Source organism: Salvelinus fontinalis, chromosome 12, assembly GCF_029448725.1.
Source record: "Salvelinus fontinalis isolate EN_2023a chromosome 12, ASM2944872v1, whole genome shotgun sequence".
NCBI classification, from domain to species: Eukaryota; Metazoa; Chordata; class Actinopteri; order Salmoniformes; family Salmonidae; genus Salvelinus; species Salvelinus fontinalis.
This window is the reverse complement of record NC_074676.1, coordinates 10,493,907-10,518,808: the sequence shown is the minus strand read 5'-3', so window position 1 is coordinate 10,518,808 and position 24,902 is coordinate 10,493,907. Positions and strand designations below refer to the sequence as shown.

Here is a 24,902-nt window from a genome sequence, read left to right as displayed (position 1 = left end):
CAGTGAAGAGGCGACTTCTGGATGCTGGCCTATTTAATGAAGCTGCCAGGTGAGGACTTGTGAGGCGTCTGTTTCTCAAACTAGACACTCAAATGTACTTGCCTCTTGCTGAGTTGTGCACCGGGGCCTCCCACTCCTCTTTCTATTTTGGTTAGAGCCAGTTTGCGCTGTTCTGTGAAGGGAGTAGTACACAGCGTTGTATGCGATCTTCAGTTTCTTGGCAATTTCTCGCATGGAATAGCCTTCATTTCTCAGAACAAGAATAGACTGACGAGTTTCAGAAGATATGTATTTATTTCTGGCCATTTTGAGCCTGTAATCAAACTCCTAAATGCTGATGCTCCAGATACTCAACTAGTCTAAAGAAGGCCAGCTTTATTGCTTCTTTAATCAGAACAACAGTTTTCAGCTGTGCTAACATAATTACAAAAGCGTTTTCTAAAATCTGCCGTTTCATGTTACAATAGTCATTTTCAACATTAACAATGTCTACATTGTATTTCTGATCAATTTGATGTTATTTTAATGGACAAAAAATGAGCTTTTCTTTACAAAGCAAGGACATTTCTAAGTGATGCCCAATCTTTTGAACGGTAGTGTATATTTTCCAGAGTTTAATTTGGGAGATGGTAACTCGTTAAACAACTCATTCCGTGGTGCCCCTAATTCTAATGAGTTAATTGTTACGTGGTTAATTGAATCGAGTAACAATTAAACATAGTTAGTGGATTATATAAATAACAGTCATTAAATTAATGAAAATAAAGTCACGACAGTGTGAACATGGTTTCTCAACAATGAAGAGGATCAAAACAGATTTGCCATCCAGTCTGACTACCCCACAACTGCAAAGGCTCATGTTCCTGTGGTGGAGGGTCCTCCCATGGAAGACTTTACAGCTGCTGCAGCTGCCCAAAGATAGTGGTCTTCAAGTCTGAGAAAACGTAGACCAGGGTTCAACCCCTGGTTGTCCAGACAACAGTTACATAGGGGAGACGAACTGGAGGAGGACTGATCACACACACCCACATGTGTCTATGTATCTCCGTCTATGTCTGCCTGCCTGCTAGAATGATATACAGGAAAGTGATCCTCATTTAAAGCAGTAAGTAGGTATACACCATGTTTGACTTCCTTAGTAAGTCTTATAAGTACTGTACACACAGTACATACTGTACTCTCATGCATCATTCATGAGTAAAGTGTATTTTATAAATTACTTGGTGGGTATTTGTGTGTTATTCATCAACATGTGGACTTGAACTTCATTGTGTGAGTCATTGTGTTCTGTGACATTTTGATCTCTGCGTTTTAGAGAAGCATCTCTTTATCTATGTATGTTGCTATTGTGAGGTTAACAGACATCAAGCAGCTTTAATTAGCCTGCCATAGGTTGTCATATACGGTAATTAATCAATTCTACCCCTCAAGGGAAAATGTAAATGAATTCACTGATTAACTTATGCACTTTATTGTATGCAGATTCAGTTTGTTATAGTTCCCATATTGTTGGAGAGTCAGGATATGTCCACTGTTATTAAAATAACAATAAGGATCAAATCGCATCTGTCAATAATATTTTTTTTACTACAACAGAATTTTCAGTTTCGGACAAGTATTTTTAGCTATTCAACAAGTTCAAAATAAGTTCCACCCAGCGATCTGCTCCCCACATCTGGTACAGGTACCTCCGCCACACTCCCCTCTCTCCCTAGCCTTTGCTCGCCTCCAGCACACACACACACATACATTCACACACACCGCAGACTTTGCACTGATCTGAATTTAATGTAGGCTAATTAACTTGTGAAGCTTATTATGTGAGCTCACTCAGAAACACTTTAATTAACTAGCATAGACCTAGTATTATTTGATTTTGTCTCAGACTTTTATAGCCTACTGGACTTGAGAGCTACTCTCTTATGTTGTTGGGGCGAGTGACTCTTTGAACTTACAATGCCTAGCCCCAAGTTGTTTTTTTATCTATCCATTTATTTATCTATCTGTCTGTTACACGGTCTCTTGACCTCCAAATACTATTTTAATGCCCTCTAGCTGGATTTGCATTCATATTACCTGATGAAAGTGCTGTACAATTTGATCTTGTTGCCATCTGATGCACATTCTAACGTCATAAATAATCAACACTGCAAAGCTCTCCCTGTCCTCTGCCGTGCCCTAATTGTATTACTGCTGGTGATATCTGGAAATGTACACCTTGGCCCGTCGTACTGTTGTCGGATGATTTCTGCTTCACTGATTTCTTCTCTCGTAAAAGCCTAGGTTTTTTTCAAGTTAACACTAGAAGCTTATTATCTAAAATGTAACAATTGAATGTGTGGGTTCACAGCTCCAATCCAGATGTGTTTTGTCATTGCTGAGACATGGTTAAGAAAGACTGTTCTGAACTCTGACGTTAACCTTTCTGGTTATAACCTTTGACTGCAAGACAGATCTTCCAAAGGTGGTGGAGTGGCAATCTTTACCAATGAACACCTTCAGTACTCGGTTGTCTCTTTCAAGTCTGTCCCCAAACTATTTGATTTGCTGGTTTTAAGCATTAAGCTTTCAAATAGCTCTTTGCTGACTGTTGCTGGGTGTTTTCAAACTCCATCAGCACCGGCCTGTACCCTACCAGTCCTAAGCTCTCTCCCCTTATACTAAGTCTGAATTCATCCTGCTATGTGAACTAAACTGACATGTTTAAACCATCCGACCAAGTCTTAAAACAATGGGACTTCCTAAAGCTCTCTCAGATTATTATCAATCCCACAAGGTATGACTGCAAATACCCAGGAAAGGCCAATCTCCTCGATGTTATCCTCACAAATAATCCTGAAAGGTATCAGTCTGGTGTTTTCTGTAATGCTCTTAGTGATCATTGTTTTACGTCCTGTGTTCGTAATGGCTGCTCAGTGAAACGACCTGTCCTGTTTTGTCATAAACGCTTGCTGAAAAACTTGAATGAGCAAGCCTTCCTTCATCACCTGGCCTCTGTAAATTGGGATAGATTCAGTTTGATCCCCTCAGTTGAAGATGCTTGCGGCTTCTTTTTAAAATATTTTCAGTGGTATTGTTAACAAGCACGCCCCCATAAGGAAAATGTAAATTAAAAACAGTTTCAGTGCCTGATTTGACGGTGATCTGGCAGAGTTACTCCACCTCAAAAACACCATTTGGCGAAACGCTTGGCACACAAATACTCAGGCTGACTGGCTGTCTTTCAGGCAAATGAGAAGTAAGTGCACTCAGGCTATCCCGAAGGCCAGCGTTAGTTACTTTAAGGAGCAGTTCTCTCTCTGTGGGTCTAACACCAAGAAGTTCTGGAAAACGGTGAAAGACCTGGAGAATAAACCCTGCTCACAGCTGCCCATGTCCCAATTTATAGCCCGACATTTGATGATCCTTGGTTGGTGTCTGAGCAGATTATTTGTTGCGATTGCAAACGTAATAAAATGGTGGTCTGATAGGATTATGAGGAAAAACATTAAGATCCACAACATTTATTCCATGGGACAAAACTAGGTCCAGAGTATGACTGTGGCACCCTCTTTTACACCGCTATTTTTATTTTACTGCTGCTCTTTAAGGTTGATGATGTGGTTGTTACTAACAAGGAGCACATGGCTGAGCTCTTTAATCACCACTTCATTAAGGTTGCAGCCCCTATCATCGCCGAGCCTAACTCTCAACAATTTAAACTGTCTCTCCTCTCTGGGGAGGTTCCCATTGATTGGAAGGAAGCCACGGTGAGTCCTTTATTTAAAGGGGAGATCAAGCTGACCCTAATTGTTATAGGCCAATTCATGTCTTGCCCTATTTATCAAACGTGTCGGAAAAACTTGGCAATATTCAACTGACTGGCTGACTTAATGTCTATAGTATTCTCACTGGCACACAATCTGGTTTTCGCTCAGGTTACAGATGTGTAACTGTAACCTTACATGTTCTAAATTATGTCAACACTGCCCTTGATTCTAAGCAATGTTGTTTTGCTATTTTGATACGGTAGACCAACTACCTCTCAAAGATTTCAATGTGTAAAGTCAGAACATATGATGTCTCAGCTACCAAGGGAGTACCCAAGGCTCAATCATAGGCCCCAAGCTCTTCTCAATTCACATCAACAACATAGCTCAGGCAGTAGGAATGTTCTCTCATCCATTTATATACAGATTATATAGTTTTATACTCAGCTGGCCCCTCCCCGGATGTTGTGTTAAACGCTCTACAACAAAGCTTTCTTAGTGTCCAACAAGGTTTCTCTGCCCTTAACTTTCTTTTGAACCTCTGAGGATGTAGTGCTTGAGGTAGTCACCTCATACAAGTACTTGGGAGTATGGCTAGAGAGGACACTGTCCTTCTTTCAGCACATACAGTATCCAAGCTGCAGGCTAAGGTTAAATCTAGACTTGGTTTCCTCAATTGTAATCGCTCCACTTTCACCCCGGCTGCCAAACTAACCCTGATTCAGATGACCATCCTAACCAGAGATGTAATCCTACAGAGATGTCATTTATAGATCGGCAGATAAGGGTGCTCTCGAGCAGCTAGATGTTCTTTACCATTTGACCATCAGATTTTCCACCAATGCTCCTTATAGGACACATCCATGCACTCTATACTCCTCTGTAAACTGGTCATCTCTGTATACCCGTTGCAAGACCCACTGGTTGATGCTTATTTAAAAAACCCTCTCAGGCCTCACTCCCCCCTATCTGAGCTACCTACTGCAACACTCATCCTCCACATACAACACATCGACGGGGCAGTAGTGGAGCGGTTTGAGAGATTCAAGTTCCTCAGTGTCCACATCACTAAAGAATTATCATGGTCCACGCACACCAACACAGCTGTGAAGAAGGCGCGACAATGCCTCTCCCCCATCATGAGTCTTAAAAGATTCGGCATGGGCCCTCAGATCCTCATTTTTTTTTTATATCTGCACAATTGAGAGCATCTTCACTGGCTGCATTACCGCTTGGTATGGTAACTGTTAGGCTTCTGACCACAAGGCGCTGCAGAGGGTAGTGTGTATGGTCCAGTACATCACTGTGGCCGAGCTCCCTGCCATTCGGGCCCTAAAAATTGTCAAAGACTCCAGCCACCCAAGTCACAGACTGTTCTCTTTGCTACCGCATGGCAAGCGGTACCGATGCACCAAGTCTGGAAACAACAGGACCCTAAACAGCTTTTACCCCCAAGCCATAAGACGGCTAAATAGTTCACCAATAGCTACCCGGACTTGACCCTTTTTGCACTAACAATTTTTTTTAGCACGTACGCTGCTGCTACTGCTTATTATCTATCCTGTTGCCTAGTCACTTTATCCCTACAGTATATGTACATATCTACCTCAATTACCTCGTACCCCTGCACATCGACTCTACCAGTATCCCGTGTATATAGCCAAGTTATTTATACACATTGTGTATTTATTCTTTGTGTTATTATTTTTCTATTTTTCAAATGTTTTCTCTCTGCATTGTTGGGAAGGGCCCGTAAGCATTTCACTGTTAGTCTGTACCTGTTGTTTACGAAGCATGTGACAAAGAAAATGTGATTTGAATTGATTCTTTGAATGCTGAAAAGAGCAATATCAACCACAGGGAATATAAGAGCACTAGAAGGTTACTAGATTAACAAAGGGAAGAACTCATCGAACCAGAGGGCAACAGCACAGTTCGACCGGCCACATTTTTCTCAGCTTGAGTGGAAAGCTATGAATATGTTATACTTTCTCAAGGAAATCCCTCTGGTCTGACCTGTGTTTTCTCCTACACGGGGCTGCTGGTTCCTGGCCTATCCACCAGGGGTTACACTCTGCCTGCTGGGGATGACCTCGGTTTGGGAGAAAGAAGCTCTTTGAAGTGCCTCATTCTGATGAGATGAGGGAAATCCCCATAGTCCTATAATGTTTGATCAAATATTAACCGTCTTCACAGATCCATACACATCCACAACCCTCAGTAGGTTTAGATCTACGAAAGGAGATATTTTCATGAAGGTGAAATGATTTGGCGAATTACAGAAGACTCCTAATATACACGCCTGGGTCATAGAGGCCCTTTCATTATACCCATTGTGTTGTTTATATTGGTCTGCTACTCATCCATAGAGAGGGCGAGCCCAGGTTGTGACAAACAGCAGCACAGCCAACAATATGTCAATAAGGGACCATTGCAAAGGTGAGAGGTCATTTTAATACGGGGGATTGAGAGACTGGAGTTGACACCCAGGCAGCTCTGATGGATCTTTAGAACAGATCTATTGCTCCCCTAGAAGGGCTGTGATAACAGACTGTTCGATCCACGAAGAAAACTACTTGGAACTGACAATGCTTGCTCCACTAGATGCTGCTGCAGTGGTCCAACTGGCCCAGAGGCTTTGTTTAGCATGAGACAATTGTGTGAAGAAACCGGACAAAAAAGGTTTTCTTAACGTCTTCATCTGGAAAGCGAAAATCTCTGTCGTTTGATTCTAGCTACTTTGCCAAGCAACCTTTATTGCATAATCAGAGGATATGATATGGACTTTTCTCAACTGTCCAATTATTACAACTGCTGTTTGTATATTGTTGTAAGTAAGCCCATTGCCCTTAGGCATTTAATGCCAGCAGTTTATGTAGCTTTATGGCCAGTTAGTGTCCAACTAGAAATCCCATTTGTGACTGTCCAGACCAGATGAGGCTCTCTCCTCAAGTGGGCCTGACCAAAAGCAAGGCATCAAGTTTCATTGTGGTCCTCTATTATTCAGACATGGATGGCAGTATGGGAGGGTCAAAAATAGTTTCCACACTTTCCGTGGTGTTGTTATCATTTTGCATCTATAGAACCTTGCTCATGTGGAGTAATGTGCAATAAATAGGTCACAGAGTCTTTCAGGAAAATATCTGTTAGCAGAAGTTCAGTAGGATCATGCATGTTTAATGTAATTTGTAACATGTTTAAACGCATCAGTCAAGCCCAGCATCTAATATTGAGCCTACTGTAACAAAATGACTCACAAACAACTCTGGTCTGTGACTTGATAGTATATGGTGGTTAGACTGGGGTACCAGCTCAATTTCCATTTGCTCAATAATCACTATTTGTCACTTAAAGCTAGACTCCTTAACTGAAACAATTACAAAGCGGACACCCCGTTTCTGTTTCGGTAAAAAGCGGGGACAAGAGAAATGTAACGACTCTCAAATTCATAGACAAAGCTATGGATGCAAGGACTGACCATCCATTATATCAAAATGATCGTTTTAACCACTCCAAAAAAAATGTGTGTAGCAACTACTGAGCTAACAACAAACGTTGCCACAACTTTAGAGAACGTTCCCTTAAGAGTCTCATTAGGTCATTAAATAAAGTTTTCATATGAATGTTCCCGTGATGTGTAAGGAATGTTTCCAAAGACCATTCCCTGAATGTGAAATAGAACTTACCCAGAACGTGGTTACGATGTTCTCAGAATTTAAAATATTAATGTTCTTGACACATCTCATGGGAACGTTGCAAGAACATTCATGTGTCCAGGTTTCTGAGGGTTAGGAGAATATTCCATCAACGTCCCACCAAACATACACAGAACATGGTTGCCATGCGCTCAGAATATAAGATACAATTGTTGTAGACACGTTTCATGGTAACGTGGCAGGAACATTTCTGTGTATCAGTTGTCAGAATGTCGCCTGATGATCCCAAAGAAACGTTCTCCAAAATCAAGTGACATTACACATCACACCTTGATTGGTGAACTGTGAACCACTGATCCATTCATAGCTCTTTGTCTGTTGGCAATGTTAGGGATATGACGTACACACAGACAATGCTTTTAACATACTTAAATATTTGACACACTTTAACATAGATGACTACATTGTGCATGTTCAGATGTACTGTAATTATTACTCAACATGTCCTAAACTGGAATTTGAACAGTAGCTGTGTGTGGGTAAAATCACTGGGGAAGCCGAGCCAGGAAAAACTTGCCATATTACAACCTATGTGTTGTGATGATTGCGTTGTTTGCTCTATAACCTGCTTGTTCACAAGCCTTGCCACTGTGATATATATAGGCCTAAGGCAGAGAAAATAAGAATATACAGTGGCAGAATAAATTCAACCACACCGGTGTTTCATCAAAAACCGGAGAGTAACATCTGTCCAGTGAAGGAGGCTGGTGGCACCTTAATTGGGGAGGACGGGCTCATGGTAATGGCTGGTGCGGAATCAGTTGAATGGCATAAAATACATCAAACACATGGTTTCCATGTGTTTGATGCCATTCCATTTACTCCGGTCCAGCCATTATTATCAGCCATCCTCCCCTCAGCAGCCTCCGATGTGGTAAAGTCCACAAAGCATATTACAAGAAGGCTGACAGTGTCACCAGCAAAGCACCCCACATCATAACACCTCCTCTTCCATGCTTTACGGTGGGAAATACACATGCAGAGATCATCCGTTCACCGTTCATCCGTCTCACAAAGACACGGCGGTTGGAACCAAAAGTCTCCAATTTGGACTCATCAGACCAAAGGACAAGTATCCACAGGTCTAATGTCCATTGCTCATGTTTCTTGGCCCAATCAAGTCTCTTCTTATTATTGATGTCCTTTAGTAGTGGTTTCTTTGCAGCAATTCGGCCCCACGCTCTTCTCAATTCACATCAACAACATAGCTCAGGCAGTAGGAAGCTTTCTCATCCATTTATATGTAGATGATAGTCTTATATTCAGATGGCCCCTCCCCGGATTTTGTGTTAAACGCTCTACAACAAAGCTTTCTTAGTGTCCAACAAGCTTTCTCTCCCCTTAACCTTGCTCTGAAAACTTCCAAAACAAAGGTCATGTGGTTTGGTAAGAAGAATGCCCCTCTCCCCACAGGTGTGATTACTACCATTGAGGCTTTAGAGCTTGAGGTAGTCACCTCATACAAGTACTTGGGAGTATGGCGAGACTGTCCTTCTCTCAGCACATATCAAAGCTACAGGCTAAAGTTAAATCTAGACTTGGTTTCCTATATCGTAATCGCTCCTCTTTCACCCCAGCTGCCAAACTAACCCTGATTCAGATGACCATCCTACCCATGCTAGATTACGGAGACATAATTTATAGATTGGCAGGTAAGGGTGCTCTCGAGCGGCTAGATGTTCTTTACCATTCTACCAACAGATCTGACACCAGTGCTCCTTATAGGACACATCACTGCACTCTATACTCCCCTGTAAACTGGACATCTCTGTATATCCGTCGCAAGACCCACTGGTTGACGCTTATTTATAAAACCCTCTTAGGCTTCACTCCCCCCTATCTGAGATATCTACTGCAGCCCTCATCCTCCACATACAACACCCGTTCTGTCAGTCACATTCTGTTAAAAGGTCCCCAAAGCACACACATCCTTAAAGGTCGCTCGTCTTTTCAGTTCACTGCAGCTAGCGACTGGAACGAGCTGCAACAAACACTCAAACTGGACAGTTTTGTCTCAATCTTACTGTCAGTTGTGGCTGCTTTGCGTGATGTATTGTTGTCTCTACCTTCTTGCCCTTTGTGCTGATGTCTTTACCCAATAATGTTTGTACCATGTTTTGTGCTGCTACCATGTTGTTGTTATCTGTGTTGCTACCGTGCTGTGTTGTCATGTGTTGCTGCCTTCCTATGTTGCTGTCTTAGGTCTCTCTTTATGTGGTGTTGTATTGTCTCTCTTGTCGTGATGCATGTTTTGCCCCTTATTTATATATATATACAGTACATATATATACACTGCTCAAAAAAATAAAGGTAACACTAAAATAACACATCCTAGATCTGAATGAATGAAATATTCTTATTAAATACTTTTTTCTTTACATAGTTGAATGTGCTGACCACAAAATGACACAAAAATGATCAATGGAAATCAAATTTATCAACCCATGGAGGTCTGAATTTGGAGTCACACTTCAAATTAAAGTGGAAAACCACACTACAGGCTGATCCAACTTTGATGTAATGTCCTTAAAACAAGTCAAAATGAGGCACAGTAGTGTGTGTGTGGCCTCCACGTGCCTGTATGACCTCCCTACAACGCCTGGGCATGCTCCTGATGAGGTGGCGGATGGTCTCCTGAGGGATCTCCTCCCAGACCTGGACTAAAGCATCCGCCAACTCCTGGACAGTCTGTGGTGCAACGTGGCGTTGGTGGATGGAGCGAGACATGATGTCCCAGATGTGCTCAATTGGATTCAGGTCTGGGGAACGGGCGGGCCAGTCCATAGCATCAATGCCTTCCTCTTGCAGGAACTGCTGACACACTCCAGCCACATGAGGTCTAGCATTGTCTTGCATTAGGAGGAACCCAGGGGCAACCGCACCAGCATATGGTCTCACAAGGGGTCTGCGAATCTCATCTCGGTACCTAATGGCAGTCAGGCTACCTCTGGCAAGCACATGGAGGGCTGTGCGGCCCCCCAAAGAAATGCCACCCCACACCATGACTGACCCACCGCCAAACAGGTCATGCTGGAGGATGTTGCAGGCAGCAGAACGTTCTCCACGGCGTCTCCAGACTCTGTCACGTCTGTCACGTGCTCAGTGTGAACCTGCTTTCATCTGTAAAGAGCACAGGGCGCCAGTGGCGAATTTGCCAATCTTGGTGTTCTCTGGCAAATGCCAAACGTCCTGCACGGTGTTGGGCTGTAAGCACAACTCCCACCTGTGGACGTCGGGCCCTCATACCACCCTCATGGAGTCTGTTTCTGACCGTTTGAGCAGACACATGCACATTTGTGGCCTGCTGGAGGTCATTTTGCAGGGCTCTGGCAGTGCTCCTCCTTGCACAAAGGCGGAGGTAGCGGTCCTGCTGCTGGGTTGTTGCCCTCCTACGGCCTCCTCCACGTCTCCTGATGTACTGGCCTGTCTCCTGGTAGCGCCTCCATGCTCTGGACACTACGCTGACAGACACAGCAAACCTTCTTGCCACAGCTCGCATTGATGTGCCATCCTGGATGAGCTGCACTACCTGAGCCACTTGTGTGGCTTGTAGACTCTGTCTCATGCTACCACTAGAGTGAAAGCACCGCCAGCATTCAAAAGTGACCAAAACATCAGCCAGGAAGCATAGGAACTGAGAAGTGGTCTGTGGTCACCACTTGCAGAACCACTCCTTTATTGGGGGTGTCTTGCTAATTGCCTATAATTTCCACCTGTTGTCTATTCCATTTGCACAACAGCATGTTTTATTGCCAGCAGCATACCACCCTGCATACCACTGCTGGCTTGCTCCTGAAGCTAAGCAGGGTTGGTCCTGGTCAGTCCCTGGATGGGAGACCAGATGCTGCTGGAAGTGGTGTTGGAGGGCCAGTAGGAGGCACTCTTTCCTCTGGTCTAAAAAATATCCCAATGCCCCAGGGCAGTGATTGGGGACACTGCCCTGTGTAGGGTGCCGTCTTTCGGATGGGACGTTAAACGGGTGTCCTGACTCTCTGAGGTCATTAAAGATCCCATGGCACTTATCGTAAGAGTAGGGGTGTTAACCCCGGTGTCCTGGCTAAATTCCCAATCTGGCCCTCAAACCATCATGGTCACCTAATAATCCCCAGTTTACAATTGGCTCATTAATCCCCCTCCTCTCCCCTGTAACGTGTTCTCAGTCAACTTACCTGGTAAAATAACGGTAAAATAAATAAAATAAATAAAAATGTGAAATTTATTGTTTATCAGTGTTGCTTCCTAAGTAGACAGTTTGATTTCACAGAAGTGTGATTGACTTGGAGTTACATTGTGTTGTTTAAGTGTTCCCTTTTTTTTTTTGAGCAGTGTATTATTATTTTAATCCCAGCCCCAGGAGGCCTTTTGCCTTTTGTTAGGCCGTCATTGTAAATAAGAATTTGTTCTTAATAACAGACTTGCTGAGTTAAATAAATGAAGGCCTGATTTACACAGTCTGCTCTGAACAGTTGATGTTGAGATGTATCTGTTATTTGAACTCTGTGATGTATTTTTTTGTGCTGCATTTATTTAACTAGGCAAGTCAGTTAAGAACAAATTCTTATTTTCAATGACTGCCTAGTGGGTTAACAGCCTTGTTCAGAGGCAGAACGACAGTTTGTTTCACCTTGTCAGCTCAGGGATTTGATCTTGCAACCTTCCAGTTCCAAGTCCAATGCTCTAACTACTAGGCTACCTGCCACCCCACTTGTAGTTATCCATTGTTTGTACTAAGACACTTGTATGTACCTGTAATGAACTTATCTTCTGCAGCAGAGGTAACTCTGGATTTTCCATTCCTGTGGCGGTCCTCATGAGAGCCAGTTCCATCATAGCGCTTGACGGTTTTTGCGACTGCACTTGAAGACACTTTAAAAGTTATTGAAATGTTTCGTGTTGACTGAACTTCACATTTTAAACTTCTTCAGGCTAGGGTCCTTTTTTTTGTATTTCCGCCTGACTGACGTGCCAAAAGTAAACTGCCTGTTACTCAGGCCCAGAAGCCAGGATATGCATATATTTGCTACCATTGGGATAGAAAACACTTTGAAGTTTGTAGAAATGTTAAAATAATGTATGAGATTATAACACAATAGATATGGTCGGAGAAAATCCAAAGAAAAACCAACAGGATCTTTTTTTTAGAGAGGCCATGCTCTTACAATGGAAAGCATATGGGCATATGCAATTCCAGCTCCCAGATTGCAATTCCTATGGCTTCCACAAGGTGTCCACTAGGCGTCCCGCTAGCCTGAGAGGTTTTAAAATAATGATGAACTGTCATTTCTCTTTTATTATTTGAGATGTTCTTGCCATAATATGGACTTGGTCTTTTACCAAATAGGGCTATCTTCTGTATACCCCACCTACCTTGTCACAACACAACTGATTGGTTCAAATGCATTAAGAAGGAAAGAAATTCCACAAATTAACTTCTAAGATGGCACACCTCAAATATAAAATATATTTTGATTTGTTTAACACTTTGTTGGTTACTACATGATTCCATATCTGTTATTTCATAGTTTTGATGTCTTCACTATTATTCTACAATGTAGAAAATAGTAAAAATAAAGAAAAACCCTTGAATAAGTAGGTATTCTAAAACTTTTGACCGGTAGTGTACCTCTCCCAAATTGAAGCCTCTCCCAAATTGAAGGAAAATTATGATGCACAGAGAGATAAAATACATTATTTTATATGGGGGTTTTTTGGTACATTTTCTGGGAAACCTGACCTTCTTTGGTATCCATGCATACACACCGCTGGATTTGAGCTCACAACCTCTTGGATCACAGTACTCCAATCTTCCCACTACACCACCAATGTCAGGTATCGGTATCGGTTGAGCTCAGCATTCAACACCATAGTGCCGTCCAAACTCTTCCCTATTCTAAGGACCCTGTCATTAAACACCTACCTCTGCAATTGGATACTCGACTTCCTGACTGCCACCCAAGTCACAGTCTGTGCTCTCTGGTAAGGCAAGCGGCGACCTAAAGGCTCCTGAACAGCTTTGACCCCAAAGACATGACTGCTGAACAGTTAATTAAATGGCTACCCAGACGTTCTGCTGTTCACCCCCCACCCCCCAATGGCATTGAGGAGTATACCACATCAGTCACCGGCTTCATCAATAAGTGCTTCGACGATGTCGCCCCACAGCGACCGTACGTACATATCCCAACCAGAAGCCATGGATTACAGGCAACATCCACACTGAGCTAAAGGCCAGAGCTGCCACTTTCAAGGAGCGCGACACTAATCCCGCTATGCCCGTAGGCAAACCATCAAACAGGCAAAGCGTCAATACAGGTCTAAGATTTCATCCTACTACACTGGCTCTGATCCTCGTTGGACTACAAAGGGAAACCCAGCTGCGAGATGCCCAGTGACACGAGCCTACCAGATGTGCGCTTCGAGGCAAGCAACACTGAAGCATGCATGAGAGCACCAGCTGTTCCGGACGACTGTGTGATCACGCTCTCCATAGCCGATGTGAGCAAGACCTTTAAACAGGTCAACATTCACAAGGCCGCGGGGCCAGAAGGATTACCAGGACCTGTACTCAGAGCATGTGTAGACCAACTGGCAAGAGTATTCATTGACATTTTCAACCTCTCCCTGACCGAGTCTGTAATACCTTCATTTCAAGCAGACCACCATAGTCCCTGTGCTCAAGAAAGCGAAGGTAACTTACCTAAACGTTCTGGTCTCGTGTGGCTCAGTTGGTAGAGCATGGCGCTTGCAACGCCAGGGTTGTGGGTTCAATTCCCACAGGGGGACCAGGGTTCAATTCCCACGGGGGACCAGGATGAATATGTATGAACTTTCCAATTTGTAAGTCTAAATGACTTAAATGTAAATGACTACTGCCCCATTGCACTAAAGCTTTGAAAGGCTGGTCATGGCTAACACCAACATCATCATCCCGGAAACCCTAGACCCACTCCAATTTGCATATCGCCCCAACAGATCCACAGATGCCGCAATCGCAATTGCACTCAACACTGCCCTTTCCCACCTGGACAAAAGGAACACCGATGTGAGAATACTGTTCATTGACTACAGCTCATCGTTAAACACTATAGTGCCCACAAAGCTCATCACTAATCTAAGGACCCTGGGACTAAACACCTCCCTCTGCAACTGGATCCTGGACTTCCTGACGGGCCACACCATCATTAAGTTTGCTGATGACACAACGGTGGTAGGCCTGATCACCGACAACGATGAGACAGCCTATAGGGAGGAGGTCATAGACCTGGCAGTGTGGTGCCAGGACAACAACCTCTCCCTCAACGTGAGCAAGACAAAAGAGCTGATTGTGGACTACAGGAGAAGGAGGGTAGAGCACGCCCCCATTCACATCGACGGGGCTGTAGTGGAGCGGGTCGAGAGTTTCAAGTTCACCAATAAACTATCATGTTCCAAACACACCAAGACAGTCATGAAGAGGGCACGACAATGCCTTTTCCCCCTCAGGAGACTGAACAGATTTGGCATGGGCCCTCAGATCCTCAAAAAGTTCTACAGCTGCACCATTGAGAGAATCCTGACTGGTTGCATCACCTCCTGGTACGGCAACTGCTCGGCATCCGACCATAAGACATTACAGAAGGTAGTGCGTGCGGCCCAGTACATCAATGGGGCCAAGCCAAGACTCCAGTCACCCAATTCATAGACTGTTCTCTCTGCTACCGCACGGTAAGAGGTACCGGAGCGCCAAGTCTAGGTCCAAAAGGCTCCTTAACAGCTTCTACCCCAAAGCCATTAGACTGCTGAATAATTAATAAAATGGCCACCCGTACTATTTGCATTGACACCTGCCTCCCCCAATTGTTTTTACATTGCTCCTTTCACTGTTTATTATCTGTGCATCGTAACTTCACGCCTGCCTACTGTACATGTACAAATTACCTTGCCTAACCTGTACCCCCGCACATCGACTCGGTGCCGGTACCCACTTTATATAGCGTCATTATTGTGATTTGATTGTGATACCTGTGGTACATAACCCAGTCTGACATGCATTTGGGTGTACAATCATGGATTGATTTAAAAACCAACAGAATAATCTTTAAATTATTTCTAAAACTCACAGGCAGCCAGTGCAGAGATCTTAAAATTGGTGTAATGTGTGCTCTCTGTCTGGTCTTGCTAAGTACCCTTGCTGTAGCATTCTATATGTTTTGCAGTTGAACAATGGCTTTCTTGGGTAGACCAGACAGGAGAGCATTACAGTAGTCAAGCCTGCTTGTTATAAAAACATGGATGAGTCTCTCTGTATCAGCCTGAGAGAGAAACAGCCGCACCTTGGCAATGTTCCTCAGTTGGTAAAAAGCTATTTTTGTCACAATCCTAATGACTGATTAGAAATTGACTTCAGAATCTTAAATAACACTTAGGTTTTTTACCTGGTGTTTTATTTTTATTGCCATGAATTAAAATGTGCGGCCAGAATCTCCCTGTGCTTTAGCTCCAACAATCTCTCTGTGACTTGGGCTCTCGAGTGGCGCAGTGGTCTAAGGCACTGCATCTCAGTGTCACTACAGCCACCCTGGTTTGATTCCAGGCTGTATCACAACTGGCTGTGATTGGGAGTCCCATAGGGTGGTGCACAATTGGCCCAGCATTGTCCAGATTTGGTCAGTGTAGACTGTTGTAGTAAATAGGAATTTGTTCTTAACTGACTATCTGGTTAAATAAGTACCATGTTCTTGGCACTTATATAGGGATTAGGGTTTCTTCTGGACAGGGCCTAACTATACTGGCCCAATAAGCATATGTCCTAGAGAAATCCCTTATTGGGACAGTGGTTACGGTGTTTGACATTGGTGCTGGTCACCCTACTCTCACATTCTTAGCAATATACAGTACCAGTCAAAAGTTTGGAAACACCTACTCATTCAAGGGTTTTTCTTTATTTGTATTATTTTTTACATTGTAGAAAAGTAGTGAAGACATCAAAACTATCATGTAGTAACCAAAGAAGTTTTAAACAAATCAAAATATACTTTATATTGGAGATTCTTCAAAGTAGCCACCATTTGCCTTGATGACAGATTTGCACACTCTTGGCATTCTCTCAACCAGCTCCATGATGTAATCACCTGGAATGCATTTCAGTTAACAGGTGGGCCTTGATAAAAGTTTGTTTGTGGAATTTCTTTCCTTCTTAATGCGTTTGAGCCAATCAGCTGTGTTGTGACAAGGTAGATAGAAGATAGCCCTATTTGGTAAAAGACCAAGTCCATATTATGGCAAGAACATCTCAAATAAGCAAGGAAAAACAACAGTCCATCATTACTTTAAGACATGAAGGTCAGTCAATCTGGAAAATGTCTAGAACTTTTAAACATTTTTAAGTGCACTCGCAAAAACCATCAAGTGCTATGATGAAACTAGCTCTCATGAGAACTGCCAAAGGTAAGGAAGACACAGAGTTACCTCTACTGAAGAGGATAATTAGACTTCATTAGAGTTACCAGCCTCAGAAATTGCAGCCCAAATTAATGCTTCACAGAGTTCAAGTCACAGACACATCTCAACACTAACTCACAGAGGAAACTGCATGAATCAGGCCTTCATGGTCGAATTGCTGCAAAGAAATGACTATTAAAGGACACAAATAAGAATAAGAGACAGGCTTGGGCCAAGAAACACAAACAATGGAGATTAAACTGGTGGAAATCTGTCCTTTGGTCTGATGAGTCCACATTTGAGATGTTTGGTTCCAACCGCTGTGTCATTGTGAGACGCAGAGTACGTGAACGGATGATCTCCGCATGTGTGGTTCCCACCGTGAAGCATGGAGAAGGAGGTGTGATGGTGTGGGGGTGCTTTGCTGGTGACACTGTTGGGGATTTATTTAGAATTCAAAGGCACACTTAACCAGCATGGCTACCACAGCATTCTGCAGCGATTTTCCACCCCATCTGGTTCGCGCTTAGTGTGACTATCATTTGTTTTTCAACAGGACAATGACCCAAAACACACCTCCAGGCTGTGTAAGGACTATTTGACCAAGGAGAGTGATGGTGTGCTGCATCAGATGACCTGGCCTCCACGATCACCCGACCTCAACCCAATTGAGATGGTTTGGGATGAGTTGTACCGCAGAGTGAAGGAAAAGCAGCCAACAAGTACTCAGCATATGTGGGAACTCCTTCAAGACCATTAGAAAAGCATTCATCATGAAGCTGGTTGAGAGAATGCCAAGAAGGTGTAAAGCTGTCATCAAGGCAAAGGGTGGCTACTTTGGAGAATCTAAAATCTAAAATATATTTTGATTTGCTTAACACTTTCTTACTACATTATTCCATATGTGTTATTTCATAGTTTTTACAATGTAGAAAATAGTAAAATAACTTCTTATGGCTGCAAGGCAAAGTGTTGAGTAGCCAGTGAAATCGTGCCCATTTCAAACGTCAGAAATCGGTGCTCTTTTCAATTTGATGCCTATACATGGGCTTAACACTTAGGAGTCTGCTGACAATCTATACGCCTTCCTATTGGTGTAAAGAGGATGTCAGAGAATACATTTTTCTGCTCATCTTGTTCTGTGGTGGAAAAAAAACTATTTCTTTGTCCTGACCGTCCACTTCCGGTACTCTGGAGGAAGTGGGATGGACTTTTGTTTTGCCTTGGTAACGAACGGCTAACGTCTCCAGCTCGAATTTTTTTTGTTACATGTGACCATATCACCGTAATGTATGTTTTTTCAATATAGTTTAATCAGATTATTGAAACTTTATTCGGGAGTTTTGCCGTGTTCCGTCCTCTGACTGTGTTTACGTTGGAGAAATTTATGCCACTACGCTAGTGCCAATGATAATTGAAGAGGGATATTTGCCATTCTGAATCGAAACAACGACTCATCTGGACAGAGTACACGTTCTTCAACATTCTGATGAAAGATCAGCAAATGAAAGACCCATTTTATGATGTGATTTCATATATCTGTCGTGCATTTGAATTGGCCGTGGGCGCCCAATTATTTCTGTCTATTTTAGCTACGCTAATATAGCGATACATTTTGTTTGCGCTGTAAAACATTTAATAAATCAGAAATATTGTTTGGAATCACAATATGCCTGTCTATCAATTGCTGCAGACTATGTATTTTTCAGAAATGTTTTATGATGAGTAATTAGCTATTTGACGTTGGTGTCTGTAAATATTATGGCTGCTTTTGGTGCAATTTTGGCTTGTAGCTGAAATGTAAACTATGGTTTATACATGAAATATGCAAATTTTTCAAACAAAACATATGCTATACAATAAATATGTTATCCGACTGTCATCTGATGAATTTGTTTCTTGGTTAGTGGCTATTTATATCTTTATTTGGTCGAATTTGTGATAGCACCTGATGGAGTAAGAAACTGATGGAGTTAGAAAAAGTTGTGTCTTTTGCTAACGTGGTTAGCTAATAGATTTACATATTTTGTCTTCCCTGTAAAACATTTTAAAAATCGGACATGTTGGCTTGATTCACAAGATGTGCACCTTTCATCTGGTGTCTTGGACTTGTTAATGTGTGAAAGTTAAATATTTAAAAAAAAATAGATTTTGAATTTCGCGCCGTGCATTTTGAGCTGGATGTTGTCATAAGTGTACCGGTGTCGGGCTGCCCCCGTAAAAGGATAAAGAAAAATGCTTGAATGAGTAGGTGTGTCCAAACTTTTGGCTGGTACTGTATGTTAATGTCACTATAAGGCAACAGTTACAACACGCCTATCTGATCTAATTAGAATGAGTTTGTAATTTGGCAGATTGCTATAGACCCAGGTATTTTCTAAAATAGCAATGTCGCCAAAAATAATCATTGCGACGTGTAATGAAAATGACAGACATAGGAAATAAATTGTAAAGAGCGGTGACACCGTTACAGTATGCAACCAACTGTGACATGTTTTGCTATGGCCCTGGGTTGTTTTGAGTTTGTTCCTGCTAGTTAGTATACTGTTATAGTCAGACACGAGTTATCTATTACCACCATAGCTGCATCCATTATATATTCGTGCCTCAACGATTAAAATCATACCCATAACATGATGCAGCCACAACTATGCTTGAAAATATGGAGAGTGGTACTCAGTAAAGTGTTCTATTGGATTTGCCCCAAACATAACACTTTGTATTCAGGACAAAAAGTTGCTTTGCCAATTTTTTTGCAGTATTACTCTAGTGCCTTGTTGCAAACAAGATGCATAATTTGGAATATTTAGATTCTGTACAGGCTCCCGTCTTTTCACCCTGTCAATTAGGTTAGTATTGTGGAGTAACTACAATGTTGTTGATCCATCCTCAGTTTTCTCCTATCACAGCCAATAAACTGTTTTAAAGTCACCAGTGGCCTCATGATGAAATCCCTGACTGGTTTCCTTCCTCTCCCCCAAGTTAAGAAGGATGCCTGTATCTTTGTAGTGACTAGGTGTATTGATATACCATCCAAAGTGTAATTAATAACTTCACCATGCTCAAAGGGATATTCAATGTCAGCTTTTTTTTCTTTTTTTAACACGTCTATCAATAGTTGTCCTTCTTTGCTAGGCATTGGAAAACCTCCCTGGTCATTGTGGTTGAATCTGTATGTGTGGAGTACAGAGATTAAGTAGTAGTAGTCAAAAACAATGGTAAACACTATTATTGCACAAAGAGTCCATGCAACTTATTATAGGACTTGTTAAGCAAATATTTTACTTATTTAGACTTGCCATAACAAATGGGTTGAATGCTTATTGACTCAAGACATTTCAGTTTTTTATTTTTAATACATTTGTAATGTAATTCCACTTTGACGTTATGGGGTATTGTGTGTAGGCCAGTGACAAACAAATCTAATTTGAATACATTTTACATTCAGGCTGCAACAAAGCAACATGTGGAAAGAGTAAAGAAGCGTGAATAATTTCTGAATGCACTGTAAGACAGAAAGTGACTTAAGACAAAAAAGTAGGGTGGTTGGTCTGGGTGGATGGGTCGGCGTATAACGCAAACGTCTAGCACGGGTGTTTCGAATCTCATCACGGACAACTTTAGCATTTTAGATAATTAGCAACTGCTTTTTTTTTTTTACCTTGCAACTAGCCTACTTAGCATGTCAGCTAATTCCTAACCCTAACCCCTAACCCCTAACCCTTAGCCTAGCTAACGTTAGCTACCTAGCCACCTAGCTAGGAATTAGAATTCATAACATATCATACATTTTGCAAATTCATAACATATTGTATGAATTGCAATTCGTAGCATGTTGTACCAATTGAAATGTGTAACGTAACTTGTAATTCATAACATATCATACAAAATGGATGATGGACATCCACAAATTCAAATCAAAGTTTATTTGTCACGTGCGCCGAATACAACCTGTGTAGACCTTACAGTAAAATGCTTACCTACAGGCTCGAACCAATCGTGCAAAAAAGGTATTAGGTGAATGTTAATATAAATGAATACATATATAAACATATAACATATGATACTAATTGGTGTGTCCCGGATGTATGTATCTATGTTACATCTACCCCTGAGTCCAGGTTAATGCCACATAAGCCCTTTTCAAAGGGATTAGTTGTTTTTTAGGGGCAGTTGCTCTTTAAAGGTAGTTTTGTTATCAAAGTCAATATACAGCAATATAAATCATAAATAAACAGTCAAATTAACATTTAGAATACAAAACATTTAGAATAATTTAGAATGATACTGCCACTGGAATATTGTGTCATGCAATCTTCAAAGCATTATGTTATCTGGGCTATGGAGAATGGGTGGGGCTCATATCCCCTCCACAGGCAAGCTCATGTAGGTCGTTTAAATTGAAATACACAATGCACTGTTATCCAGTTTTAATTGATAAAAAGCATATGCAACAAGTTCCTAAAGCTCCTAATCAATGGAAAAGTGTCTTAAAAACAGTTTTAAAAACCACTGAAATCGTTTCAATTTTCAGTCTATTTTCCAATATATAGTCTACATTAACTTCTGAAATTGAGTTGGCATAAGTTTCAAATCTCACAATGCAAAAGAAAATCTATTTAAACACATCTCATGATTTTTATAATAGTTACAGCATTCCACAACATACCTGAGTCTGAGTATCTTGGTCTGGCAAGATCTCGAAAATAGTATATAAAATCCACACAGTTTTCGTTTTGCACTTCGCCCCTAGAACAGAGATCCGACAGCAGTTCCAGAGCCTTTCGAAAAATCTCGTCCTCTCTGTCTCCAGGCATTTCCCACCAGCATCCTTCTTAATAATGAAGGGGCTCTCCGGCAGCTCCACAACACTCCTAACGCCTACAGTATCAAGACCCCGATTCCAGGCGCCGGGCGCATTCAGTCATCCCTAATAGCACTTTTGCCTACACCAGCATTACGCAAGCGAAGAGTGGCTAAACTCTTTATCCAACGAAGTTTTCCTCTGAAAGATGACTTTAGTTAAGCCTATGTCAAAACTTTATATTGTATCTTGAATATATTTTAAGTCTTAGAATTGTACCACTGGTTGAATCCATCCACTGGAATTTGATGTCCTCCGTTGCGTTGTGTGTTGTGCGGTGTCCACTAGGCTGTGGTGCTGAATTACTGAGCTGGTGCTCCTCAAGGTCTTGAATGAATGGCTTTGACTGCGTGCAATTATTTCCCATTGCACACTCATAGGAATCTCCGTTCTGCCTACCCACGGTACCCTGCACTATCGTTCCCTGCAGAGCCAGGGATGGAACAGGCAATAAAAACACAGACATTGTGGTGAATCAATCTTTCAAGGTTTGTTATTAATTGATGAATTGTGGATTTTTTATTGTGACAGAAGGCTACTTTCCATGTTTAACAATTAACTAGAGCTTTGATCAACCTGGCATTTCTGTGTTTTAAAAAAAATTACAGCCCAGCTAGCACATACCGTTCCTGGAACCATATGTTTCTTAGAGCTTGGTGAGAGCATGGTTGTCCTATGGTTGTTTTGCATACAACCTTCCCACAACTTTCCAGGAATGATGTAGGATAGTTGCTTGGCTGGAACATTCTCAGCACATGACGAAAACCATACTTTTCTTGATATTTCATTACTTTAATAACAGAATGTTTCCTAAACATTTAAACATGGTTACATTTAATAAGAAATGTGGTAATGTTCTAAGGAACGTTCTCCAACTGGTTTGACATTGAGAATGTTCTCAAATAGTTCAGAGAACGTTAAAGAAACAATGGTTCTTCTGTGGGAGTTTCAGTACTTCAGTATAACATTTCCTTCAGTTTCCTCAAAGTTCTATTTAATGTCATGTTCTCAAATTGTTCTGAGAACATTATAAAAACGTTAAATAAAAATGACAGGAAAACTTTACTAACTTTCAGAGCACGTTCTAAGAATGTTATTTTAAAACATATACATTCCATTCTCAGCATCAACAAAACTCTCTATATCCTCAAAATTGTTCAGTGTGTTCAGGGGTGTTGGCTGTGCTCAATAATTGGCCACACCTGATCTTAATGAGTGCTTGTAAACTTAAAAAAAGGGGGGTGTTTGAATATGGCATGCTAGCTCCGTCCTGGTTGAACAGGAGATAATAGGTTCAAATCTCACTGATGCCTTGTCAGAAGAAAAAGAAGTGTGTTTGCATGATTAATGCCTAAGGAATTGCATTGTGTGTTCTATCTGTGCTTGGAGTTAAAAATGCTAATCCCAAATAAGATAGCAGTGCTTACAAAGTTTACTGAAACATTAAGTGAAAGTTTTAAGGAAGTTACTCAAAACTTAAAAATAACCTAGAATTTCTGTTCTCATTGTGCTAATAAAAACTCCCAGGAACACTTTCAAGGAACCAGAGTATAACGTTCTCAGAACCTCCCTGCAACCTAAAAATAAACAGTCCCAGATAAAGCAAAACGTTAACATCTCACTGGACGAAAATGGTTCACATAAGGGAATATCTTTATATGATATGTTTTGATATTCTACAGAATACAGACCATTTCCAATGTATATTTAGACTTTAGAATATGCACCATATCCTGACAAATTCTGAATTCATTTGTCTTTTAGACATATGTGATATTGGGATTACTCAAAAATCCACATGGACATTTCCTATGACCGGATATGGACACATTCAATATCCTGAGATAATGTATGTGACACCCTATTTTCTCTCTTCATGTTGACAAATACTGACCTTATACATCACATACAGTATCTGTGTTTTCTCAGCACATTCAAGATATGAAGCTATATTGATTCATGCTTCTCTTGGCTGAGGTCCATATGTGAATCTTGATATGCTTTTTGATATGCTGAAAATAAAGACGATTTCTGATGCATTTCTGAGTTTACACGCTTAATAATTTGACAAATATGTAATCCATATTTTTCATCAATGAACAAATCATTTTTGGATATCACACTTGGTATTGACTCCTTAGATATTCTAAGACAGGCCTATGTGGAGATCTAATTTTCTCTTTATGGTGACAAATACTGACAGTAGGCCTACATAGTATATTTCCTCAGCACATACAATGCATATGCTCTTGACTGAGGTCCGTATCAGGATCTTCATATGCATTTTTATATGCTAAATAAGGACAATTTCTAATGCTTATTTGAGTTTTAAGGACATGCTCAATAATTTGGCAAATATGAAATCCATATAATTCGTTCAGACACTAGCTATAATTTTGGTATTCCCTCTGGATAAAGGCTTGCAAACCGCAAGCTAAAAGCACTCAACAATCACATATTTTCTGCTATGGGGTTCCAACTGTCCTTTTAGAATTTGGGCACCACAAATAAGTGTGTTAACTGTGTGTGGTCGAACTGACAACTGGAGAAACAAAGAAGTGAGATGTTTTATCTTAGTAACTAGAACCAAGAATGTTAGCTAATTTGGTCAGCAGCCAGTAAGGCTAGCTAGCTAGGCTTGATAGGGCAGTAAAAGCTAACTGGTAGCCTAACTAGCTAACAAATAACAAAATTGCCTTTTTACCCCTATCAAGACTCAAGGTGACGGCTAACTTTTTAAAATGTTTAGGTGTATTTTGTAATACTGGTTAATATAATCTAGCTAGCCAACTAACTTAGCCAGCAAACTAACTAGCGAGTTGGCTATTTTTTATTTTATTTTTTTATTTCACCTTTATTTAACCAGGTAGGCAAGTTGAGAACAAGTTCTCATTTACAATTGCGACCTGGCCAAGATAAAGCAAAGCAGTTCATCACATATAACAACACAGAGTTACACATGGAGTAAAACAAACATACAGTCAATAATACAGTAGCAAATATAAGTATATACAATGTGAGCAAATGAGGTGAGATAAGGGAGGTAAAGGCAAAAAAAAGGCCATGGTGGCGAAGTAAATACAATATAGCCAAGTAAAACACTGGAATGGTAGATTTGCAGTGGAAGAATGTGCAAAGTAAAGATAGAAATAA

General features: G+C 41.3%; 1 protein-coding gene across 1 annotated transcript in view; it reads right to left on the bottom strand.

The window, feature by feature from the left end:
* LOC129866769 (synaptotagmin-9-like) overlaps window positions 1–22,142 on the bottom strand; it is a 52,099-nt gene extending 29,957 nt beyond the window's left edge. The window contains exon 1 of the mRNA XM_055939631.1: window positions 21,555–22,142. Within this exon, the coding sequence (XP_055795606.1) occupies window positions 21,555–21,702 (148 nt within the window). The 5' untranslated portion in view covers window positions 21,703–22,142. The remainder of the gene's footprint in view (window positions 1–21,554) is intronic.
* Window positions 22,143–24,902: the final 2,760 nt, after the last annotated feature.